General features: G+C 38.8%; 1 protein-coding gene across 1 annotated transcript; it reads right to left on the bottom strand.

Annotated features, from left to right (window-relative positions):
* On the bottom strand, positions 1-20,105 carry LOC138903353 (uncharacterized). The gene is made up of 3 exons (XM_070191316.1): positions 19,967-20,105; positions 463-809; positions 1-372 (listed from the first exon to the last, which is right to left on the bottom strand). The coding sequence occupies exons 1-3, from the start codon at positions 20,103-20,105 to the stop codon at positions 1-3; spliced, it is 858 nt and encodes a 285-aa protein (XP_070047417.1).
* Between the last annotated feature and the right edge of the window lie 236 nt (positions 20,106-20,341).

Here is a 20,341-nt window from a genome sequence, read left to right as displayed (position 1 = left end):
TTATACACGTACAGAAGATAAACTTAATGAATGATGAGCAAGTACGTTAACAATTGCTTTCTTTAGGGATAAAGCACTAGTATCAGGAACATGAACAAGTCCAATAAATACTTCCATCACAAATCCTTTTCTATCAACATATCTTAAAACAATATCCATTTGCTCTTTTCGTGAGACATCAAAAGATTTATCAACTAATAAATAAAAGTAGTCACCATTTAGATCCTCTATTATAGCCTTAATTGTTTCTATCTTACATGCAGTCACAATTTCTTTTTGGATGTCTAGAGAAGTCATTTTATTATTATTTTGGAGCATTTTACAATAAAAAAATCTTAATCTTTTCACATCTATCTCGATACCACGAAAGAACTTCAAGAAAATTACCTTTGTTCAATGACGATTCACTTTCATCGTGACCATAGAGTGCCAATCCTTGATTTGATTCAAGAGAAGTCTTACCGCATCAATTGAAGCATTTAAGCGAAGCCGATATTCATAATTCAATTGATCAGATTGCTTGTCAAATGAAGCATGAATGGACTGTTGTTGTTGCATTAGATCTACACAATTTCTTTTTGCTTGATTATGAACACTATTCGGCCTACCAATATGCTTTGAAAAGCTGTCTTTAATCTTATGCCAATTTCTAAACCCTTTACTTGAAAATACATCACCTCTACCTTGATGAATATTATCACCTTTAAATAAATAATAAGGTAAATAATATGCCGCATTTGTACTCACACTGTATTCCAACCAGTCACCATAATCATCAAACCATTTAGAAAGAAAACGACGCTTTGATCCTGAAAAGTCAGATTGAGGAAGTCATGACTCCGAGGTTGGCGAGGACCAATTCGAAGGTATTCCCTCCTTATTTCATCACGATGGTTTGGATGATAATTCAAAATTGGAATTCTTTCAGGTGGATCATGATTTATAGAATTTAAATCAAGTTTTTGTCTCTGAGCAGAATGCGACGATATTTCTGATTGGTCTACAGTTTTTTCTCGATTAGGTTGATTTTGTGAGATGTAAAACTTATTTTTGGTACGTTAGTAAAAAAATTCTTCAAGTCCATTGAAACTTCAAATCAAACTAAAATAATAGTCAAGTGCATCACACTAATTAAAAATAGAAAGAACATCTATTAAAAAGCACCGTAAGTACTCACTGTAGTACTACACAAGTCAAAAAAGCTACACTTTACCACCACTCCAGCTTAATTAGCAGGATCCAAGAGCAATATACAAGTTTTACTTCTTAAATATGAGTTTAGGCATCATGAAGGAAATATTTAAAAATCAGATAGTTCCTAATCAATATCCTTTCAGAGAGTTATCATCATAGAAGAAGTCCATAATTAACTTCTACTGTCTCCATCTCGTGCCATGTAAAATGCCTTTATAATATAATGAACGATGAAAATCAAAATCTGAAAATTCAAACTATGTCCCAAATTCATATACACATCCACCAAATATTTTCTTATTTTCTTTTTTAAAGAACAAATATATATTCAGGAATGATGAATCGGGTCATCTAAGTGTCAGTTATTTTATTCTAGTTGTAAATGTTAAGAGATTTAGAAATATTTAGTAAATTTTCAATCTCTAAAGTCTCTAACAATAAAATTCAGATTATAAATTGAGCAAAAAAAAAAAGAGAGAGAAAGACATAAGAGTCTAACCTGAAGTTGAATTAAATTTCGAGTTAGAGTGCAAGATTTCACGGGCATCCGACAATAACGCAACAAGCTATCAAGGCAAAAAGCAAGGGATGGTCTTTTATTTTTCTACTCTGTGTTTCTTCTTTCTATTTTGACAAATTTAGGTTTAGGTCTAGTAAAGAGCTGTTAGAAATTTTTATTAAGTTACCTTCAATTAAATAATGATCTTTAATATTATTTATTGAAAAATTAAAAAAGAAAAAGAAAGTCAAAGGTTGGTTGGAATTTAGAAAAGAACGATACTTCTACTTTGGAAAGGAAAACGTGGATCTGAAGGTTACACTTGCATTGCTTCTTGATAATATAATAATATAAAATAATTAGATTGTATCAAAAGTTTGCATTGAAATTCGAACCTACAATCAGTGGAACATTTTGCACACCCTTCACCACTGGACAACCTCACCAGGTTGTGTCAAGGGTGTGCAAGCTATTGTATATATTAAAATAAAACAACATTTTACTTATATACGCTGTACAATTTTCCGACGAAGAATGTGCGCATGACCACCCTTGGAGCACTGTAGCTTTGCCACTGGTTATGTGAATTATGTGAGAAAATGGCGTATATGCATGGTGGCAGTGTCTATACGTTGTTAAGATATTTGTTTCCATGTTTTTCGTTATTTCATGATTTATCTTATTCCATACCTTAATTGTTACATGCTTTAATTGCTTTCTATGTCGTAATTGTTATTTGTCATTTAATTATTTCTGTTTTGAATTGTTCGTCCCTTTCATGACTCCGTGCTTATTTGCTACTTGCCTTAATTGTTTTACTTGCACACCTTAATTGCCACATGCTTTACTTGTCCTATTATTTTTGTAATATTTGTTGCATCCTTTGATTATTATGCTGTTCTTTATTGTCTTGCACTCATACTCTTTGATGTAGAAATTCTTATAAATTGAGTTATTGGATTATTTATGTTATTTGAAATTGATTGGGGATCTAGTTGCACGCCGCAACGAAAGTTGAAAGATGATGAATTGAAACGGTGGAATAAGGGAGGACCTGGTATTCATAAATGATGATATGGTGGGATCGGATTGCGCATCGCAACTGATTGTATACGTGATACTTGATATTGATTAATGATAATATGGTGGAATAAGGGAGGATTATGATATTGATAAATGGTGATGAGGTGGGATCGTGTTGTGCGCCACAACAGATTATGTGTGTTATACTTGTTGTTGTTGTTGCTGTTGTTGTGTTAGTTTCAATATTTTTATATGAGATTAAGAGGTTTGTTATTCTAGCCTTTCTCATGGTGAGATTTGAATTCATTTTCATAGAATAACCGTTTTACTTTCATTTCCTGTTTTCTTTCTCTGTTATTATTATTATTACTGCGTACATGATATTGTAAATGGCCCGCTTTAGCCTCGTTACTACTCCGTCGAAGTTAGACTCGACACTTACATAATACATGGGGTCGGTTGTACTCATACTATACTCTACACTTTTTGTGAGATACCAGAGTTGGTCCCAACATCGTTTAGTGAGGTCGCCCAGATCTAGCTACTGGCGAACACTTGTGGTATAGCTGCACGGCATTCGCAGCCCTGAAGTCCCCCTTCTATACCATCCTAGTTGTTTATTTGGATTTAGACACTTTTGTTTTTATTCAAACTATTATTTGTAGTATTCTAGACGCTCATGTAATCGTGACACCAGTTCTAGGATTGTATTTAGATTTCGTCATTTATTACGTTATCTCTTTATTTCAGACTATTCAGTTTTATTGTGGTAAATTGATTTGGATTGGTTAATAACTATATCTAACGTTGGCTTGCCTAACTAGTAAAATATTAGACGTCATCACGGTCCCGAAGGTAAAAATTCCTGGTCGTGATAACTTACAGCTTGGGTTCTCTGTTTCTTTGCTCATAAGAAATCGTTCTATCGAGAAATAATTAGAAAAGAAATTTTCTCTATTGGATTCTCACTAGATCGCATCAATGGATGATTTGAAAAACGTGGTGTGTGTATTTAATCCTCGTTTGGTTTGAGAATAAGATAATATGAAAATCGGGTGTATGTATTTAGTGCTCGTTTGGTTTGAAATAAGTTAATATAGTTGTAGGAATTTAAATTTTATTGGATTTAAGTCCATAAAATTATTTGGATTATAATTTAAATTTAAAATATATTAGTCTAAATAAATATTATGGCCTAATATAATTGGATTAATTATTCAAGTCCATAAATATTGACTGGGGTAGCCTGTTTAATTGGGCTAGAAGTGATGAGTCCACTTCATTAAGCCCAAGATGTCATCATCCTAGAGGCCCAATTTGATACTACGTGTCTAGTGATGTGGCACGCCAAGTCAAACTGTAGAGCCAATAGGATCACGCCACATGTTAAAATGATAAGGCATGCCAAGTCAAATTAAAAGACTAGTGAAATCATGCCACATGTACAAGTGACATGTTCTGACCAATCAAATGCGTCCTTGTCACGCTTCAATCTGATTGATTTTTAAGAAAAACACTTTTGGGAAAAATCGATTTTCAAAATAAGCTGATTTTTGCATCTCGGCCAAACGTGCTATATATATATATTGTTGCACGCTCACATCTTTTCTCTCCTTTGTAGTTTGTAGTTTGTACTTTGTACTATAGCCCAATATAAGTTTTTACTTTTTTAGTCCTATTCATGGTAAGTAGTGGCCAATGACAGGAGAGACTGAGAGCATGTAGTTTTGCAAACCTTACGATAGATTTCCATATATAATATGTGCATATCGTGGGATATTCTAATCATCAAATTTTTTTTCACTCATTCGACTGGTCGTTTTGAATATTATAACTCTATTTCCCTATTTACTGCTCAATTTATGTTTTGCTATTGATTTATGACTTATCGGGTTAGTTGGTTCGGGTCCGGAAGGAATTCAGAGTGAAATGAGACACTTAGTCTCATAATTGAAAAAATTAAGTTAGAAAAGTGGACTGGATATAGACCTATGTGTAAACAACCTCGGATTAGAATTCTGATAATTCCAATAGCTCCGTATGGTGATTTCGTACTTAGGAGCGTGTCCGAAAGAATTTTTAGAGGTCCGTAGAGGAATTAGACTTGAAATGCCGAAAGTTAAATTTTTCGGAAGTTTGACAGAGGGGTTGACTTTTTGATATCGGGGTCGAAATCCGATTTTGAAAATTTTAATAGGTATGTTATGTCATTTATGACTTGTGTGCAAAATTTGAGGTCAATCGGACGTGATTTGATAGGTTTCGGCATTATTTGTAGAAATTAGAAATTTCAAAGTTCAATAGGCTTGAATTGGGGCGTAATTTATGGTTTTAGCGTTGTTTGAGGTGATTTGAGGATTCGACTAAGTTCGTATGATGTTTTAGGACTTGTTAGTATATTTGGTTGAGGTCCCGAGGGCCTCGGGTGAGTTTCAGATGGTTAACGGATCAAAAATTGAACTACAACAGCTGTTGCAATTTCCTTATGTTGGAAATTTCTTCTGCTAGAATCGAGCTCAGAAATCTCTCAGAATCGAGCCCAGAAATCGAGCTCAGATGTGAGCCCAGATCGAACCCAGGGTCGAGGGCCACGATCAATTCCATGATCGAGCGCATGATCGAGCCCAGGGTCGAGGGTCACAGTCGAAGGCAGGGTCGAAGACATGATCGAAGGCCTAGAATCGAGAACCAAGATCGAGGTCCATGATCGAGGCCCAGGATTAAGGACCTCGATCGAAGGCCAAGATCGAGGCAGAACCGAGGTTGTCTGGGCAGAATTATAAAAATAGGGATTTCGTCCATTCGTCATTTTTGACAAATTGGAGCTTGAGGAGAGGCGAGTTTTGATATATTTTCAAGGAAAACTTGAGGTAAGTCCCTTGTGATCATTTCTACTCCATAATATTGAATTATCATCGAATAATCCGACTAGATTATATGATTTTGAGGTGTAAATCGGAGATTGGAACTTAGAAATTTGAAAATAAGATTTGTAGATTTGAGGGTCGAGTTGAGGTCGAATTTTGGTAAAATTGGTATGGGTAGACTCGTGGTTGAATGGGCTTTCGGATTTTGTAACTTTTGTCGGGTTCCGAGATGTGGGCCCCACGGGCAATTTTTGAGCTAAATTTAGGATTTTTATGAAAAATTAGTATTTTCTTATGGTATAATTCCAATAAATTTTATTGATTGAAACGAATTATTTGTGACTAGATTCGAGGTATTCGGAGGCCGATTTGCGAGGCAAAGGCATAGCAGAGTAAATAGTTTCACATTTTGAGATAAGTAACGGTTTTAAATCTGGTCCTGAGGGTATTAAACCCCGGATTTTGGTATCATGTGATTATTTTGGAGGTGACGCACATGCTAGGTGACGGGTGTGTGGGCGTGCACCGAGGAGATTATGACTTGGTCCGTCCTGAAAAACTGTAAAGTTGAATAATTTGTTGTTAGCTATATGTTCTTTATGTGTTGATAAAAATTTGACTATAAATCATGTTAGAAATCATGCTTAGGCTATGTGATAGTACTGTTGGGACCCACAGAGGTCGCGTACTTGTTGAATTTCGTGCTAAATGCTATATGTACTCAGTCTCAGTTTTTACTTGCACATTTTATCTTAGTCTCTGTTATTATTATTGATACATCATATCATTGTTGTTTGGGCTAATTTCATGATTAATGAGAGCCCGAGAGAGTGGAGAGATTTATGACTGAGAGAGGCCGATGGCCTGATTGTGAGATATTGATATCATAGCACGTGAGTTGTCCGTGCAACATGTGAGTTGGCCGTGCAGATCCTTATTTTATACTATAGAATGTGAGTTGGCCGTGCGAATCCTTATATTATACTATAGCACGTGAGTCGGCCGTGCGGATCCAGATATTTATATTATGGCACGTGAGTTGTCCGTGCAGATTATAGCGCTTGGGCTGTGTTACACCCTATATTTTCGTAAATAAAACTGCGTCGTGAGCAAACTAATGTAGGACCCAAAGAAATGAGATCATCTTTGAAAATATATAAAACAAGTTAATCATGTTACCTTGAAAGTTACAAATATTGAAGATCATGAACAACAAGTACAAAGAGGGTTGAAGGTTTAGAAGCTAAAGGAATTGAAAAAAATAATGTTTCGTCGAAAGCCGACAAATTGGGAATGTTATAGCATGTACTTTTGGGATGAGACCAGGGTGTTTTATATGATAAGGAGGTTATGTTACGATTTATGTTATTCATATGATAGTCGTGTGTTATGTTTTGAAGTCAAGCGAGTGGTGGAACAAAAGTCGATGAAAGTCATCACAAGTTACGTTCATAAGTTTTACTGAAACTTTGGGTCAAATGTAACTACAATTTTCTCCCAATATACTTAGAGTTATGGGGTTTTCCACCCATCAAATTCAAGATCTATGCGTCTACTTTCCAACGCATTAAACCGTTTGTCAATATGATATCTGAGTAGAGAGATATGGGCATTTTTGCGAGACTGCGCAGACTGTCACCTACTTGCTTAAACAAGAATCCAAAACTGGGCCTGTTCGGGTCGTCCAAAAATGGGCCTGTTCGGGTCGTTCAAAGAGGCCTTTTTAAAGTCCTATCCCCTTCATATATTAGTCTGATAATAGGGCAAAATAACCAGATTCATTCTCTGCAAAATGCCTCCCAAATATTTCCCCCAAACCCCAATTGATTTCCTCCCCCTTTCAAGTTCTAATCGGAGGTAAAGCCTAGAGTTTGAAGAACCAAGATAGGAGTCGAGTTATCCAACAAATAAGGTAAGTTTACTGCTCTCTTTCATCCATTTTTTTGTGTTGTAGATGTATAGTAATTCGTTCTATATTTGTAAGAACTCATGGGACGGTGATCGAAAGCCATGGGTTCGAGTTATTCACTTGTAGCGGACTATTTTGTGTACTGTTTTGTGGACTGTTTTGTGGTGCTTTTGGGCTGCGTGTTTTACTACTGTTTTGTGGAGTTTTGGAGGAGGAAGGGTGTGGAGAAACACCACATAAATTTAGGATGTTGGGCTGGTCATTCGTCGTAACATTTTCGGGTTGTTGACACTACTGCGGTGGTCGTTTTGTGTATGAAGAGATTGGGGTGTGTTGGGCTGTTTTGTAGTATTGTGTGGTGTGCATAAGGTTGGAAAATAATGTATATATATTGTTATTGTTGTTTTTGGTGTTGTTGGTGTTATCTTGAATTTGGAGGACGTAAGGATTATAGGGGAAATGATGTCCGTTTTAATACAAAATAAGCATGTCGTTCGTTGTGCGATAGTTATACGTTTCATAACTTAATGATAGTATTATTATCGTTGTTGTAGATTAAGGTGAGAAGAGGCGAGTTCAACTTGGTGATTGAAAAGAGTGTGATAAGGTATGTTAAGGCTAAGCCTTCCTTCATTTTGGCATGATCTCGTAGCTACATGTGTTAGTAATGAGACATAAAGAGAAGTTCGTATTCATGAATTTATTCACATTATTCTAGTCTCATAAGTTATAATATTATTCCTTATCGAGACTCTATATTCAATTTAGTATTGTCTTCTTCTCAGTCAAGAGAGCAGCAAGCCTATATATACAGTATTACAGTATTTTCATTACCATCGAGCTATAATCGATGGGCAGGCCCCTATTGGGCAACCTCTGATCAGATGGAAAGTTATATACCGAGCCTACTATGGCCGAGCGCCTATGAGCGAGCCCAGCATGGTCGAGATACATAGCCTAGTATGGCCGAGCGCCTATGAGCGAGCCTACTACGGCAGAGCAGTTATATATACCGAGCCTTATAAGGCCGGACAATTATTTTACTTACTATATTGAAGGAGTTGAGTCAGTATCAACAGGTAAGTATATCTCCAGATCATCTTTGACTCCCAATTACTTTCAGTTATTATATTATCAGTTCAGTTTCAACTTTCAATTATGTTATCGCTTTATATACTCGGTACATTATTTTGTACTGACGTCCCTTTTTTGGGGACGCTGCATTTCATGCATTCTGGTTCAGATAGACAGACGGGTATACCTCCTCAGTAGGTGTTTCCAGAGTTCAGCCTGATCGGTAAGCTCCACATCCTTCGGAGTTATCGGGTCTAGGTTTTTGTGTACATCTTCTGTATGTATGTATATATGTTATGGGTAGGTCGGGGCCCTGTTCCGATCACAATATATCTATCAGTAGAGGCTTGTAGATATATCCTGTCAGTTAGTGCATTATGTTGGGCTTGTAGGCCTGGTATGTATATTTTGGTGGTTTGTCAGTTGTAGTAGTTATGACGGCCTTGTCGGCCCAACTTTATATTGATGTTTAGTCAGCGCTAGTTTTCATTCAATTTTATATTTTGCTTCGCAAATTGTCTTGCAAGGTGGCCCCTTGGCCAAATTATGACATTATATGTTCAGAGTCCCTTAGTCGCAATTTGGTACACTAGGTTAGTTGAGGCACCGGGTGCCAGTCTCGCTTCCAGGTCGGGGCGTGACAAACTTGGTATTAGAGTAGTTCTATCCTAGGGAGTCTACAAGCCGTGTCTAGTAGGATCTTATTTATAGATGTGTTGTGCACCACATTATATAAGCGGGGAGCTACAGGGCATTTAGGAGTTGGTTACCCTTCTTTCAAATCTAAATCGTGCTGTAGAACTGAGTTATAGGAAATTTGAGTTAAACTTACGTGTTCGTGTTTTCATACACAGATGACGGTGACTAAGAAGACTACGGCTAGCCAGAAGGGAGATACAACAACAGGTGAGGGGACCAGCAGGGTACCCCCAGTAGATGGGTCCCAGTCTGAGGCCCAAGGCGAGACACCTACTCAGCCATTACCGACTCCTCCACCACCTGAGGAGATTCCTAGGGATACCGCACATCCAGTGCCCCCTCCACTTCCACCAGATCAGGACTTGAGGAGTGCGGTGCATTTGTTGACATAATTGGTAGCTACCCAGCAACAAGCTAGGGCATCAGCTAGTGCAGGATCTTCTGAGGGGTCTGGGATTTCAAGGGTCCGAGAGTTTATTGCTTTGAGTCCCCCCAGAGTTTACGGGGTTAGATCACAGGGAGGACCTGCAGGATTTTATAGATAAGCTTTACAGAATCTTTTGGGTTATGCATGCCACAGAGAAAGAAGCAGTTGAGCTAGCAACTTTTCGACTCCGAGATATAGCCATCCTTTGGTACGAGGGATGGGAGAGGTCCAGGGAACGTGATGCACCTCCAGCTAGTTGGGAGAATTTTTCAGATGCTTTTCTTGACCAGTACTTACCGCAGGAGATCCGACAGGCTCGAGTCGATCAGTTTCTGGCCCTTAAGTAGGGCAATATGAGTGTTCGAGAGTATAGTCTCCGTTTTGACTCATTAGCCAGATATGCACCATCCATAGTTGCTACTATGCATGACAGGATCCACAGGTTTATAGCAGGGTTAGCCACAGAGTTGACCGAGGCATGTGCCACCGCTGCATTGCATGATAATATGGATATCTCCCGGATTCAGGCATTCGCTCAAAATATAGAAAGGGGTAGGCATCGACATCAGGGTACAGAGAGGACTGAGCAAGGGCAGCGTAAGAGGAAGCGATTTCCTAGGTTTCAGGAGAAGTCTCGGGGTAGTTATAGGCCCCGGTATTTCGGACGGCCACCTAGGCCTCCACCATCTCAGTTGCAGGGTTACAGGTATGACCGCTATACTCAGTCAGGACTAGGTGAGAGCTCGCGGGCGTCAGTTTTGCAACGACAATGAGGTCCAAGGCAGACATGGTCATTTCCGCCGCGGTGTGACATCTGTGGTAGAGGACACTTGGGACAATGCCGAGCAGGTTCTGATGCTTATTATACATGTGGGCGTCCGGGGCATATGGTGCGAGATTGCCCAAAAAGAGATTCTGGGGGTATGGCACAACCAGCATGTTCAGCAACAGGATCATCTATGTTTGTGCATCCTTCTGGGCGCGAGTCTCAATCTTCGGCTGGTAGAGGTCGAGGCAGAGGTAGAGGTTCCAGTTCAGGTGTTAATCAGAACCGTATTTATGCTTTAGCGGGTCGACATGACCAGGAGTCTTCACCAGACGTTGTGACAGGTATATTGACCATTTGCTCTCACGATGCTTATGCCTTGATAGACCCAGGATCTACTTTATCATATATTACCCCATTTGTCGCGAGGAAATTTGGTATAATGCCTGAAATACTAAGTGATCCTTTTGCGGTATCTACACCGGTCGGAGAATCGATTATTGCTAGATGGGTTTACCGAGGTTGTACGGTGAGAGTTTGTAGTCGTCAGACCTCAGCCGACCTAGTTGAGTTAGAGATGATGGATTTTGATGCTATCATGGGCATGGACTGGTTTTCAGCTTTCTATGCTACAGTTGATTGCCGAGCAAAGGCAGCTAGATTTCATTTTCCAGGTGAGGCAGTCCTTGAATGGGTAGGTAATACAACGACACCCAGAGGTAGGTTTATTTCCTATCTGGAGGCGAGGAAAATGATTGCAAAAGGGTGCATTTACCATATTGTGCGAGTTAGAGATGCAGATGCTGAGATATCTACACTTCAGTCTATTCCCGTAGTCAATGAGTATGCAGATGTGTTTCCAGATGAACTTCCAGGTATTCATCCAGAGCGAGAGATTGATTTTAGTATCGATTTGCTTCCAGAACTCAACCAATATCCACCCCTCCGTATAGAATGGCACCTGCCGAATTAAAAGAGTTGAAGGAGCAGTTAAAAGATTTGCTGGAGAAAGGTTTCATCAGGCCCAATACCTCACCTTGGGGTGCACCGGTACTCTTTGTGCGGAAGAAAGACGGCTCGTTGAGGATGTGTATCGATTATAGGCAGCTGAACAAGGTAACTATTAAGAATAAGTATCCACTTCCAAGGATTGATGATTTGTTTGATCAGTTGCAGGGGGCTAGATTCTTTTCAAAGATAGATTTGAGATCGGGATACCACCAGGTCAGAGTTCGGGAGAAAGATATTCCGAAGACAGCCTTCAGGACCCGATATGGCCACTTCGAGTTCCTTGTCATGTCCTTCGGGTTGACGAATGCTCCCGCCGTATTTATGGACTAATCTGTTCGTGATATTATTTATTGATGATATTCTGGTCTATTCAAGTTCAGAGGATGAGCATGTGGACCACTTGCAAGCGGTACTCCAAACCCTCCGTGATCGTAAGTTGTATGCTAAGTTTTCTAAATGTGAGTTCTGGTTGAAGTCTGTAGCATTCTTGGGGCATATTGTATTCGATGAAGGTATAAAAGTAGACACTCAAAAGATTGAGGCCGTGAAATCTTGGCCTAGACCTACCACTCCGACAGAGGTTCGTAGCTTTCTAGGCTTAGCAGGATACTACCAGAGATTCGTAGAGGGTTTTTCTTCCCTTTCGGAACCATTGACGAAGTTGACGCAGAAATCAACTAAGTTTCAATGGACGGAGGCTTGCGAGCGGAGTTTCCAAGAGCTTAAGAACAAGTTGACCTCAGTGCCAGTTCTAACACTTCCAGAGGGTCTAGAGGTTTATGTCGTGTATTATGATGCCTCCGGTGTTGGGTTAGGATGTGTCCTGATGCAACATGGGAAGGTAATTGCTTATGCTTCAAGGCAGTTGAGGAAGCACGAGAAGAATTATCCAACCCACGATCTCGAGTTAGCTGCGGTTGTCCATGCACTTAAGATATGGCGGCATTATTTATATGGTGTTCATGTTGATGTATTTACCGATCATAAAAGTCTGCAATATATATTCAAGCAAAAAGAGTTGAATTTGCGATAGAGGCGATGGCTTGAGTTATTGAAAGATTATGATGTTAATATTCTCTACCATCCAGGGAAAGCTAATGTTGTAGCAGACGCCTTAAGTCGCCGATCTATGGGTAGCTTAGCACATGTAAAGGCCGAGAAAAGACAATTAACTAGAGAGATTCATCAATTGGCTTGTTTGGGGGTTCAGTTAGTAGATTTCGACGATGGTGGAGTTGTACTCCAAAACACTGCAAAATCATCTCTCATAGCTGAAGTCAAGGAAAGGCAGTACGATGACCCAGAGTTGGTCGAGTTGAGAGAGCGAGTTCCGCAGCAGAAGAATCCATTATTAGAGCTCAAGGGAGATGGAGTTCTCAGATATAGGGGTCGTTTGTGTGTTCCAGATGTAGCAGGGCTACGAGATAGGATTATGTCAGAGGCACATTATTCGTGGTACTCCATTCATCCTGGGTCGACGAAGATGTATCATGACATTAAGGATGTGTACTGGTGGAACGATATGAAGAAGAACATTGCTGAGTTTGTCGCCCAGTGTCCTAGTTGCCAGCAGGTGAAAATAGAGCATCAGAACCCCTGAGGGCTAATGCAGACTATAGAGATCCCGACATGGAAATGGGAGGCGATAAACATGGACTTTGTTACGGGTTTACCTCGTTCTCATCGTAAGTTCGATTCTATATGGGTGATAGTCGATAGGCTCACTAAATCAGCTCATTTTCTACCTGTCAGATCTACATATACAGCAGAAGATTATGCAAAGTTTATATATTAAGGAGATAGTGCGGCTACACGGAGTACCAGTTTCTATTATATCTGACCGTGGGGCTCAATTTACAGCACATTTTTGGAGGTCATTTCAGAGAGGTCTAGGGACTCAGGTGAATCTCAGCACAGCTTTTCATCCACAGACTGATGGCCAAGCCGAGCGCACAATTCAGTCGCTCGAGGATATGTTACGAGCATGTGTGTTAGATTTTAAAAGAAGTTGGAATGAACATCTACCTCTTGTCGAGTTTGCATATAATAACAGTTACAACTCCAGTATTCGGATGGCTTCGTACGAGGCTTTGTATGGGCGTAAGTGCAGATATCCTATAGGGTGGTTTGATGTTGGAGAATCTGGGTTATATGGGCCAGACCTAGTTCAGCAGGCCGTAGAGAAAGTAAAGCTCATCCGGGAGCGACTGTTGACAGCTCAGAGTCGCCAGAAGTCATATTCTGACATGCGGCGACGAGACTTAGAGTTTGAGATTAATGACTAGGTATTCTTAAAGGTATCCCCTATGAAGGGCGTGATGAGGTTTGGCAAGAAAGGCAAGCTTAGCCCACGGTATATTGGGCCTTACATGATTATTTAGAGAGTGGGCCAAGTAGCTTATGAGTTAGAATTGCCCTCAGAATTGGAGTTAGTCCATCCGATTTTTCACGTATCTATGCTACGGAAGTGCATTGGAGATCCTACCAGAGTGGTATCCACAGATGATGTACAAATTACGGAGGACTTGTCATACAAGGAAATTCCAGTTGCCATCTTAGACCGACAAATTCGCAAGCTACGAAATAAGGAGGTAGCCTCCATGAAGGTTTTATGGAGAAGCAATAATGTGGAAGAGATGACATGGGAAGCGGAGGAAGAAATAAAGTATAAATACCCCCATCTATTTCAAACTGAAGATATGGCTCGAGATGGGATGCTACAACACAACTCTATTCAGGCTAGTAGGTCATCAGGTAAGCTCTTATTTTCTGACTTTCAGTATTTATGATTTATGACTCTTTGAGGCAAAATGTTGTTATTTATAGACATTGGCCATGTGTGGCATGCATAGTATGTTTTCTGGCTGCATGCAAGTTCATTATAGTCTAGTGTACGGAGGAAACTCTTGCAAATTTTTTCCGAAGTCTCTAGAAGTAAACATTCGAGGACGAATGTTCCCAAGGGGGGAATGATGTTATACCCTATATTTTCGTAAATAAAACTGCGTCGTGAGCAAACTAATGTAGGACCCAAAGAAATGAGATCATCTTTGAAAATATATAAAATAAGTTAATCATATTACCTTAGAAGTTACGAATATTGAAGATCATGAACAACAAGTACAAAGAGGGTTGGAAGGTTTAGAAGCTAAAGGAATTGAAAAAAATAATGTTTCGCCGAAAACCGACAAATTGGGAATGTTATAGCATGTACTTTTGGGATGAGACTAGGGTATTTTACATGATAAGGAGGTTATGTTACGATTTATGTTATTCATATGATAGTCGTGTGTTATGTTTTGAAGTCAAGAGAGTGGTGAAACAAAAGTCGATGAAAGTCATCACAAGTTACATTCATAAGTTTTACTGAAACTTTGGGTCAAATGTAACTGCAATTTTATCCCAATATACTTAGATTTATGGGGTGTTCCACCCATCAAATTAAAGATCTATGAGTCTACTTTCCAACACATTAAACCGTTTGTCAATACGATATCTGAGTAGAGAGATATGGGCATTTTTGCGAGACTGCGCAGACTGTCAACTATTTGCTTAAACGAGAATCCAAAACTGGGCCTGGTCGGGTCGTCCAAAAATGGGCCAGTCCGGGTCGTTCAAAGAGGCCTTTTTAAAGTCCTATCCCCTTCATATATTAGTCTGATAATATGGCAAAATAACCAGACTCATTCTCTGCAAAACTCCTCCCAAATATTTCCCCCAAACCCCAATTGATTTCCTCCCCCTTTCAAGTTCTAATCGGAGGTAAAGCCTAGAGTTTGAAGAACCAAGCTAGGAGTCGAGTTATCCAACAAATGAGGTAAGTTTACTGCTCTCTTTCATCCATTTTTTTGTGTTGTAGATGTATAGTAAGTCGTTCTATATTTGTAAGAACTCACGGGACGGTGATCGGAAGCCGTGAGTTCGAGTTATTCACTTGTAGCGGACTGTTTTGTGTATTATTTTGTGGACTGTTTTGTGGTGCTGTTGAGCTGCGTGTTTTACTACTGTTTTGTGGAGTTTTGGAGGAGGAAGGGTATGTAGAAACACCACATAAATTCAGGATGTTGGGCTGGTCGTTCGTCGTAATATTTTCGGGTTGTTGACACTACTACGGTGGTCGTTTTGTGTATGAAGAGATTGGGGTGTGTTGGGCTATTTTGTAGTATTGTGTGGTGTGCATAAGGTTGTAAAATAATGTATATATGTTGTTATTGTTATTTTTGGTGTTGTTGGTGTTATCTTGAATTTGGAGGACGTAAGGATTATAGGGGAAATGCTGTCCGTTTTAATACAAAATAAGCATGTCGTTCGTTGTGCAATAGTTATACGTTTCATAACTTAATGATAGTATTATTATCGTTATTGTAGATTAAGGTGAGAAGAGGCGAGTTCAACTTGGTGATTGAAAAGAGTGTGATAAGGTATGTTAAGGCTAAGCCTTCCTTTATTTTGGCATGATCTCGTAGCTACATGTGTTAGTAATGAGACATAAAGAGAAGTTCGTATTCATGAATTTATTCACATTATTCTAGTCTCATAAGTTATAATATTATTCCTTATCGAGACTCTATATTCAATTTAGTATTGTCTTCTTTCAGTCAAGAGAGCAGCAAGCCTATATATACAATATTACAGTATTTTTATTACCATCGAGCTATAATCGATGGGCAGGCCCCTATTGGGCAACCTCTGATCAGATGGAAAGTTATATACCGAGCCTACTGTGGCCGAGCGCCTATGAGCAAGCCCAGCATGGTCGAGATACATAGCCTAGTATGGCCGAGCGCCTATGAGCGAGCCTACTACGGCAGAGCAGTTATATATACCGAGCCTTATAAGGCCGGACAATTATTTTACTTACTATATTGAAGGAGTTGAGTCAGTATCAACAGGTAAGTATATCTCCAGATCATCTTTGACTCCCAATTACTTTTAGTTATTATATTATCAGTTCAGTTTCAACTTTCAATTATGTTATCGCCTTATATACTCGGTACATTATTTTGTACTGACGTCCCTTTTTTGGGGACGCTGCATTTCATGCATGCAGGTTCAGATAGACAGACGGGTATACCTCCTCAGTAGGTGTTTCCAGAGTTCAGCCTGATCGGTAAGCTCCACATCCTTCGGAGTTATCGGGTCTAGGTTTTTGTGTACATCTTCTGTATGTATGTATATATGTTATGGGTAGGTCGGGGCCCTGTTCCGATCACAATATATCTATCAGTAGAGGCTTGTAGACATATCCTGTCAGTTAGTACATTATGTTGGGCTTGTAGGCCTGGTATGTATATTTTGGTGGTTTGTCAGTTGTAGTAGTTATGACGGCCTTGTCGGCCTAACTTTATATTGATGTTTAGTCATTGCTAGTTTCCATTCAGTTTTATATTTTGCTTCGCAAATTGTCTTGCAAGGTGGCCCCTTGGCCAAATTATGATATTATATGTTCAGAGTCCCTTAGTCGCAATTTGGTACACTAGGTTAGTTGAGGCACCGGGTGCCAGTCTCGCTTCCAGGTCGGGGCGTGACAGGCTGTAGGAGCCCCCCCGGAGTCTGTACACCCCTAGTGAGCGCGGGTACCCAATGAGAGTAAGTGATGAGGGCTGGGAGCCTAGTGAGTGATTGTTGTCCTAAGAGGTTGTATTTGATTTTCATTTGTTGTTGCACTTAGTTGCTATTTGTCATTGTTGTGAAATCTCTGAAAGATTGTTGATATACGGATTACATGAACAAGAACAGTATAAAAATTGATTTGACATTAAACTTCCAGATTTGATAGCATGTCTATTCTTTGCTGGAATTACTGGAAATGAACCATAACTATGTACTTACTATCTTCAAATCCTTATTTATTATTGTTACTTGCTGAGTTGGTTGTACTCATACTACACCCTGCACTTCGTGTGCAGATCCAGGTATTCCCGGACATAGCAGGTGTTGATCCTTTCGCGCGGTTGCTTTTTAGGAGATTTTGAGGTTGCTGCCGTATTCCGCAGACCTTGTCTCTCTTTCTCTATCTCTTTGTTTACTGTATTTGGTCTGAGACTATTATAGACTATATTTTCCAGACTTGTATTCATATTAGATGCTCATGTACTCAGTGGCACCAGGTTTTAGGGAGTGTTTATATTGTATTTAAATATTATATTTTCAACCTTAAAGAGAAGTTTTGGTTTATTGAGATTATCGGCTTGCCTAGTATCAAGATATGCGCCATCATGACAGGTTGGGATTTTGGGTCGTGACAATTAGTTTACCTCAATCTTTTCCGTCGTATTGTTTATGTTTGGACATACATTTAACTTGAAAAAAAAGTTAAAGTTTTATAAGATGAAAAGCTTTTCACTTTAAAAACTCATCATCAAAAACTAACTAAAAGATCAATCCAATCTATAACCAAACATTGTTATAGTCCTTTTATCCATAGAAATATTTTAAATATTGTTTGGTTATATATTAGAATAACCACTTCTTATTTATTACTTTTTCAAGTAAATAATATTTTCTCCCATAAAATATCGATATTTTTTTAAGTGAAATTTATGTTCAAATACTACATAGTCATTTTTTATTGCATGACGTAGTTGGTAAATTAAAATAAATTTGCTACTACCTAACTTGATATCTACGAGTATGACAAAATAGTGCTATGACACATGGAATGTGTATTGACAAAATAAGTGTAAGACATGCTGAATCTGTTGATACTAGTTTGCACTAATAATATTGGTTTTTGCTAAGTAAATATTGTACTCGATTTTAGTCTTAATTGTTATAAAATAAAGACTGTAAAGTAAATAAATCGAAAACAAGTATAAAGGAAGATTGATATTTTTATTCAACTTCAAACTGATGTACATAATGAACTGAATTCTCCTCTATTTATAGAGAAAAGGAAGCTGCTACTGCAAGCTGCTTGTAAGCTGCTACTGTAAGTTGCTGTGTAAGCTGCTACTATAAGCTGTTGTGTAAGTTGATGTGTAAGGTAAATGAACAACAACAACAACAAAGATGCTTGTACTGGAAGTTGGGTATCCTGCGCTGGACTGCTTTCTGTCCTAAAATTGCTTATCCTCATAGATAAGTTTAATTTAAACTTATAGTTAGATTTCTAGGATGTCTTTTAACAAAGTTTTGTGCCATGGAGGATTAGCTGAAGCCCATTAGAGAGAAGTGAGGATGGGTAGCTTTGAAGTGTGATGGGCAGTAAAAAACTAGGAACCTCCTTGGCTTTGGAAAATTTTCTTTCTAACATTAGTTAACGTAACGCTTGAACCTTTCTAGGGGGAGAAGGGAATTACTATTCCAATGTTGTTCCAACCATGAGGAGCTTGGTGTAGCAGGAAGCGGTCACTTAGAATTTGGACACTCTTGTTTTAGATTGAGTTGTGGCTAGGAAATCACTACAACACAAGATTAGGAAGGATGTGTTAAAATTAGTTATTAATATAGGTTTATTCTTGCTGTTGGGTTTTTGTTTCTCTCCCCCCCCCCCTCCCCCCGCGGTTTTTTTAACCTTTTGTTTTGGACTAACTTCGACAAGAGTGAGTTGCTCTAATGGTGAGCATCCTCCACTTCCAACCAAAAGGTTGTGAGTTCGAGTCACCCCAAGAGCAAGATGGAGAGTTCTTGGAGGGAGGGAGCCGATGGTCTATCGAAAACAGCCTCTCTACCCTAGGGTAGGGGTAATGCCTGCATACAATCTACCCTCCCCAGACTCCACTAGTGGGATTATACTGGGTTGTTGTTATTGTTGTTGTAAATGAACATCCATAATATAATATATTTATAACACTCTCCCTTGGATGTTCATTACAAGATATTGTGCCTCGTTAAAACCTTACTAAGAAAAACTCAGTGGAAAAAATCCAGTTAAGTAAAAAGAATACACATATTTAGTAATACGCAATTCTAACTGCCTTATTTAAAACCTTACAAGAAAAAACCCATAGGAAAACCCTTAGTAAGGAAAAAAGAGTACAATGCGTATTTCACTCCCTCTGATGAAAACCTTGTTCCAAATATTTGAGTCTCCGTATTCTAATCTTGTATACCATCTTCTCAAAAGTTGAAGTTGGTAAAGTGAACAAATCTGCTAGATTGTCACTTGAACGGATTTGTTGCATATCAATGTCACCATTTTTCAGAAGATGATGTGTATAGAATAATTTTGGTGAAATGTGCTTCGTTCTATCTCATTTTATAAATCATCCCTTTAATTGGGCTATGCATGTAGCATTGTCTTCGTATAATATTGTGGGGGATTTTATCACATTCCAACCCATATTTTTCTCGAATAAAATGAATCACATATATCAACCATACGCATTCCCTACTTGCTTCATGAATAACTATTATCTCAGCATGATTTGAATAAGTAGCAGCAATAGATTACTTTGTGAAGCGCCATGATATGACAGTACCTCCACGTGTAAACACATACCCGATTTGAGAACGAATTTTATGGGGATCGGATAAGTAACTTGCATCTGCATACCTCCACCTTTGTTAGCTTTAGCAAGATACATAAGTGCACTAATTGCACTGAGATAGAGTATTTCAGGACCAAAGAGTTCTTCATCCTCTTCTAGAGGTCGGAACAGATTCTTATTCAATTCATGTGATCGAACACCCATTTGGTGTACTTAATGAGTGTGTTTTATCCATGTAAAAGCATTTTAAGACCTTTTCTGTATAGATAGATTGATGGATAAAGATACCTTCTGCTAAATATTCAATTTGCAGACTAAGACAAAGTTTTTCCCTTTGGAGCTCTTCTGGAGTTCCTATGAGATTTATGCCATTAACATAAACAACAAGTATAACAAACTATGATATTTTTTTTTCCTCGTAAAAACGCATGGACAAATGC

The sequence above is a fragment of the Nicotiana tomentosiformis genome, chromosome 12 (assembly GCF_000390325.3).
Source record: "Nicotiana tomentosiformis chromosome 12, ASM39032v3, whole genome shotgun sequence".
NCBI lineage: Eukaryota > Viridiplantae > Streptophyta > Magnoliopsida > Solanales > Solanaceae > Nicotiana > Nicotiana tomentosiformis.
This window is presented reverse-complemented; position numbering and strand designations above follow the sequence as displayed.

Excerpts from the sequence above, each read along its gene's own strand:
- LOC138903353 (XM_070191316.1), bottom strand. The coding sequence starts at position 20,105 with ATGGGTGTTCGATCACATGAATTGAATAAGAATCTGTTCCGACCTCTA. Across the intron at positions 810-19,966 it reads TAAAGCTAACAAAGGTGGAG|GATCAAAGCGTCGTTTTCTT; the intron begins GTATGCAGATGC and ends CTGACTTTTCAG. Across the intron at positions 373-462 it reads TAAATGCTTCAATTGATGCG|TTCTTTCGTGGTATCGAGAT; the intron begins GTAAGACTTCTC and ends ATTTTCTTGAAG.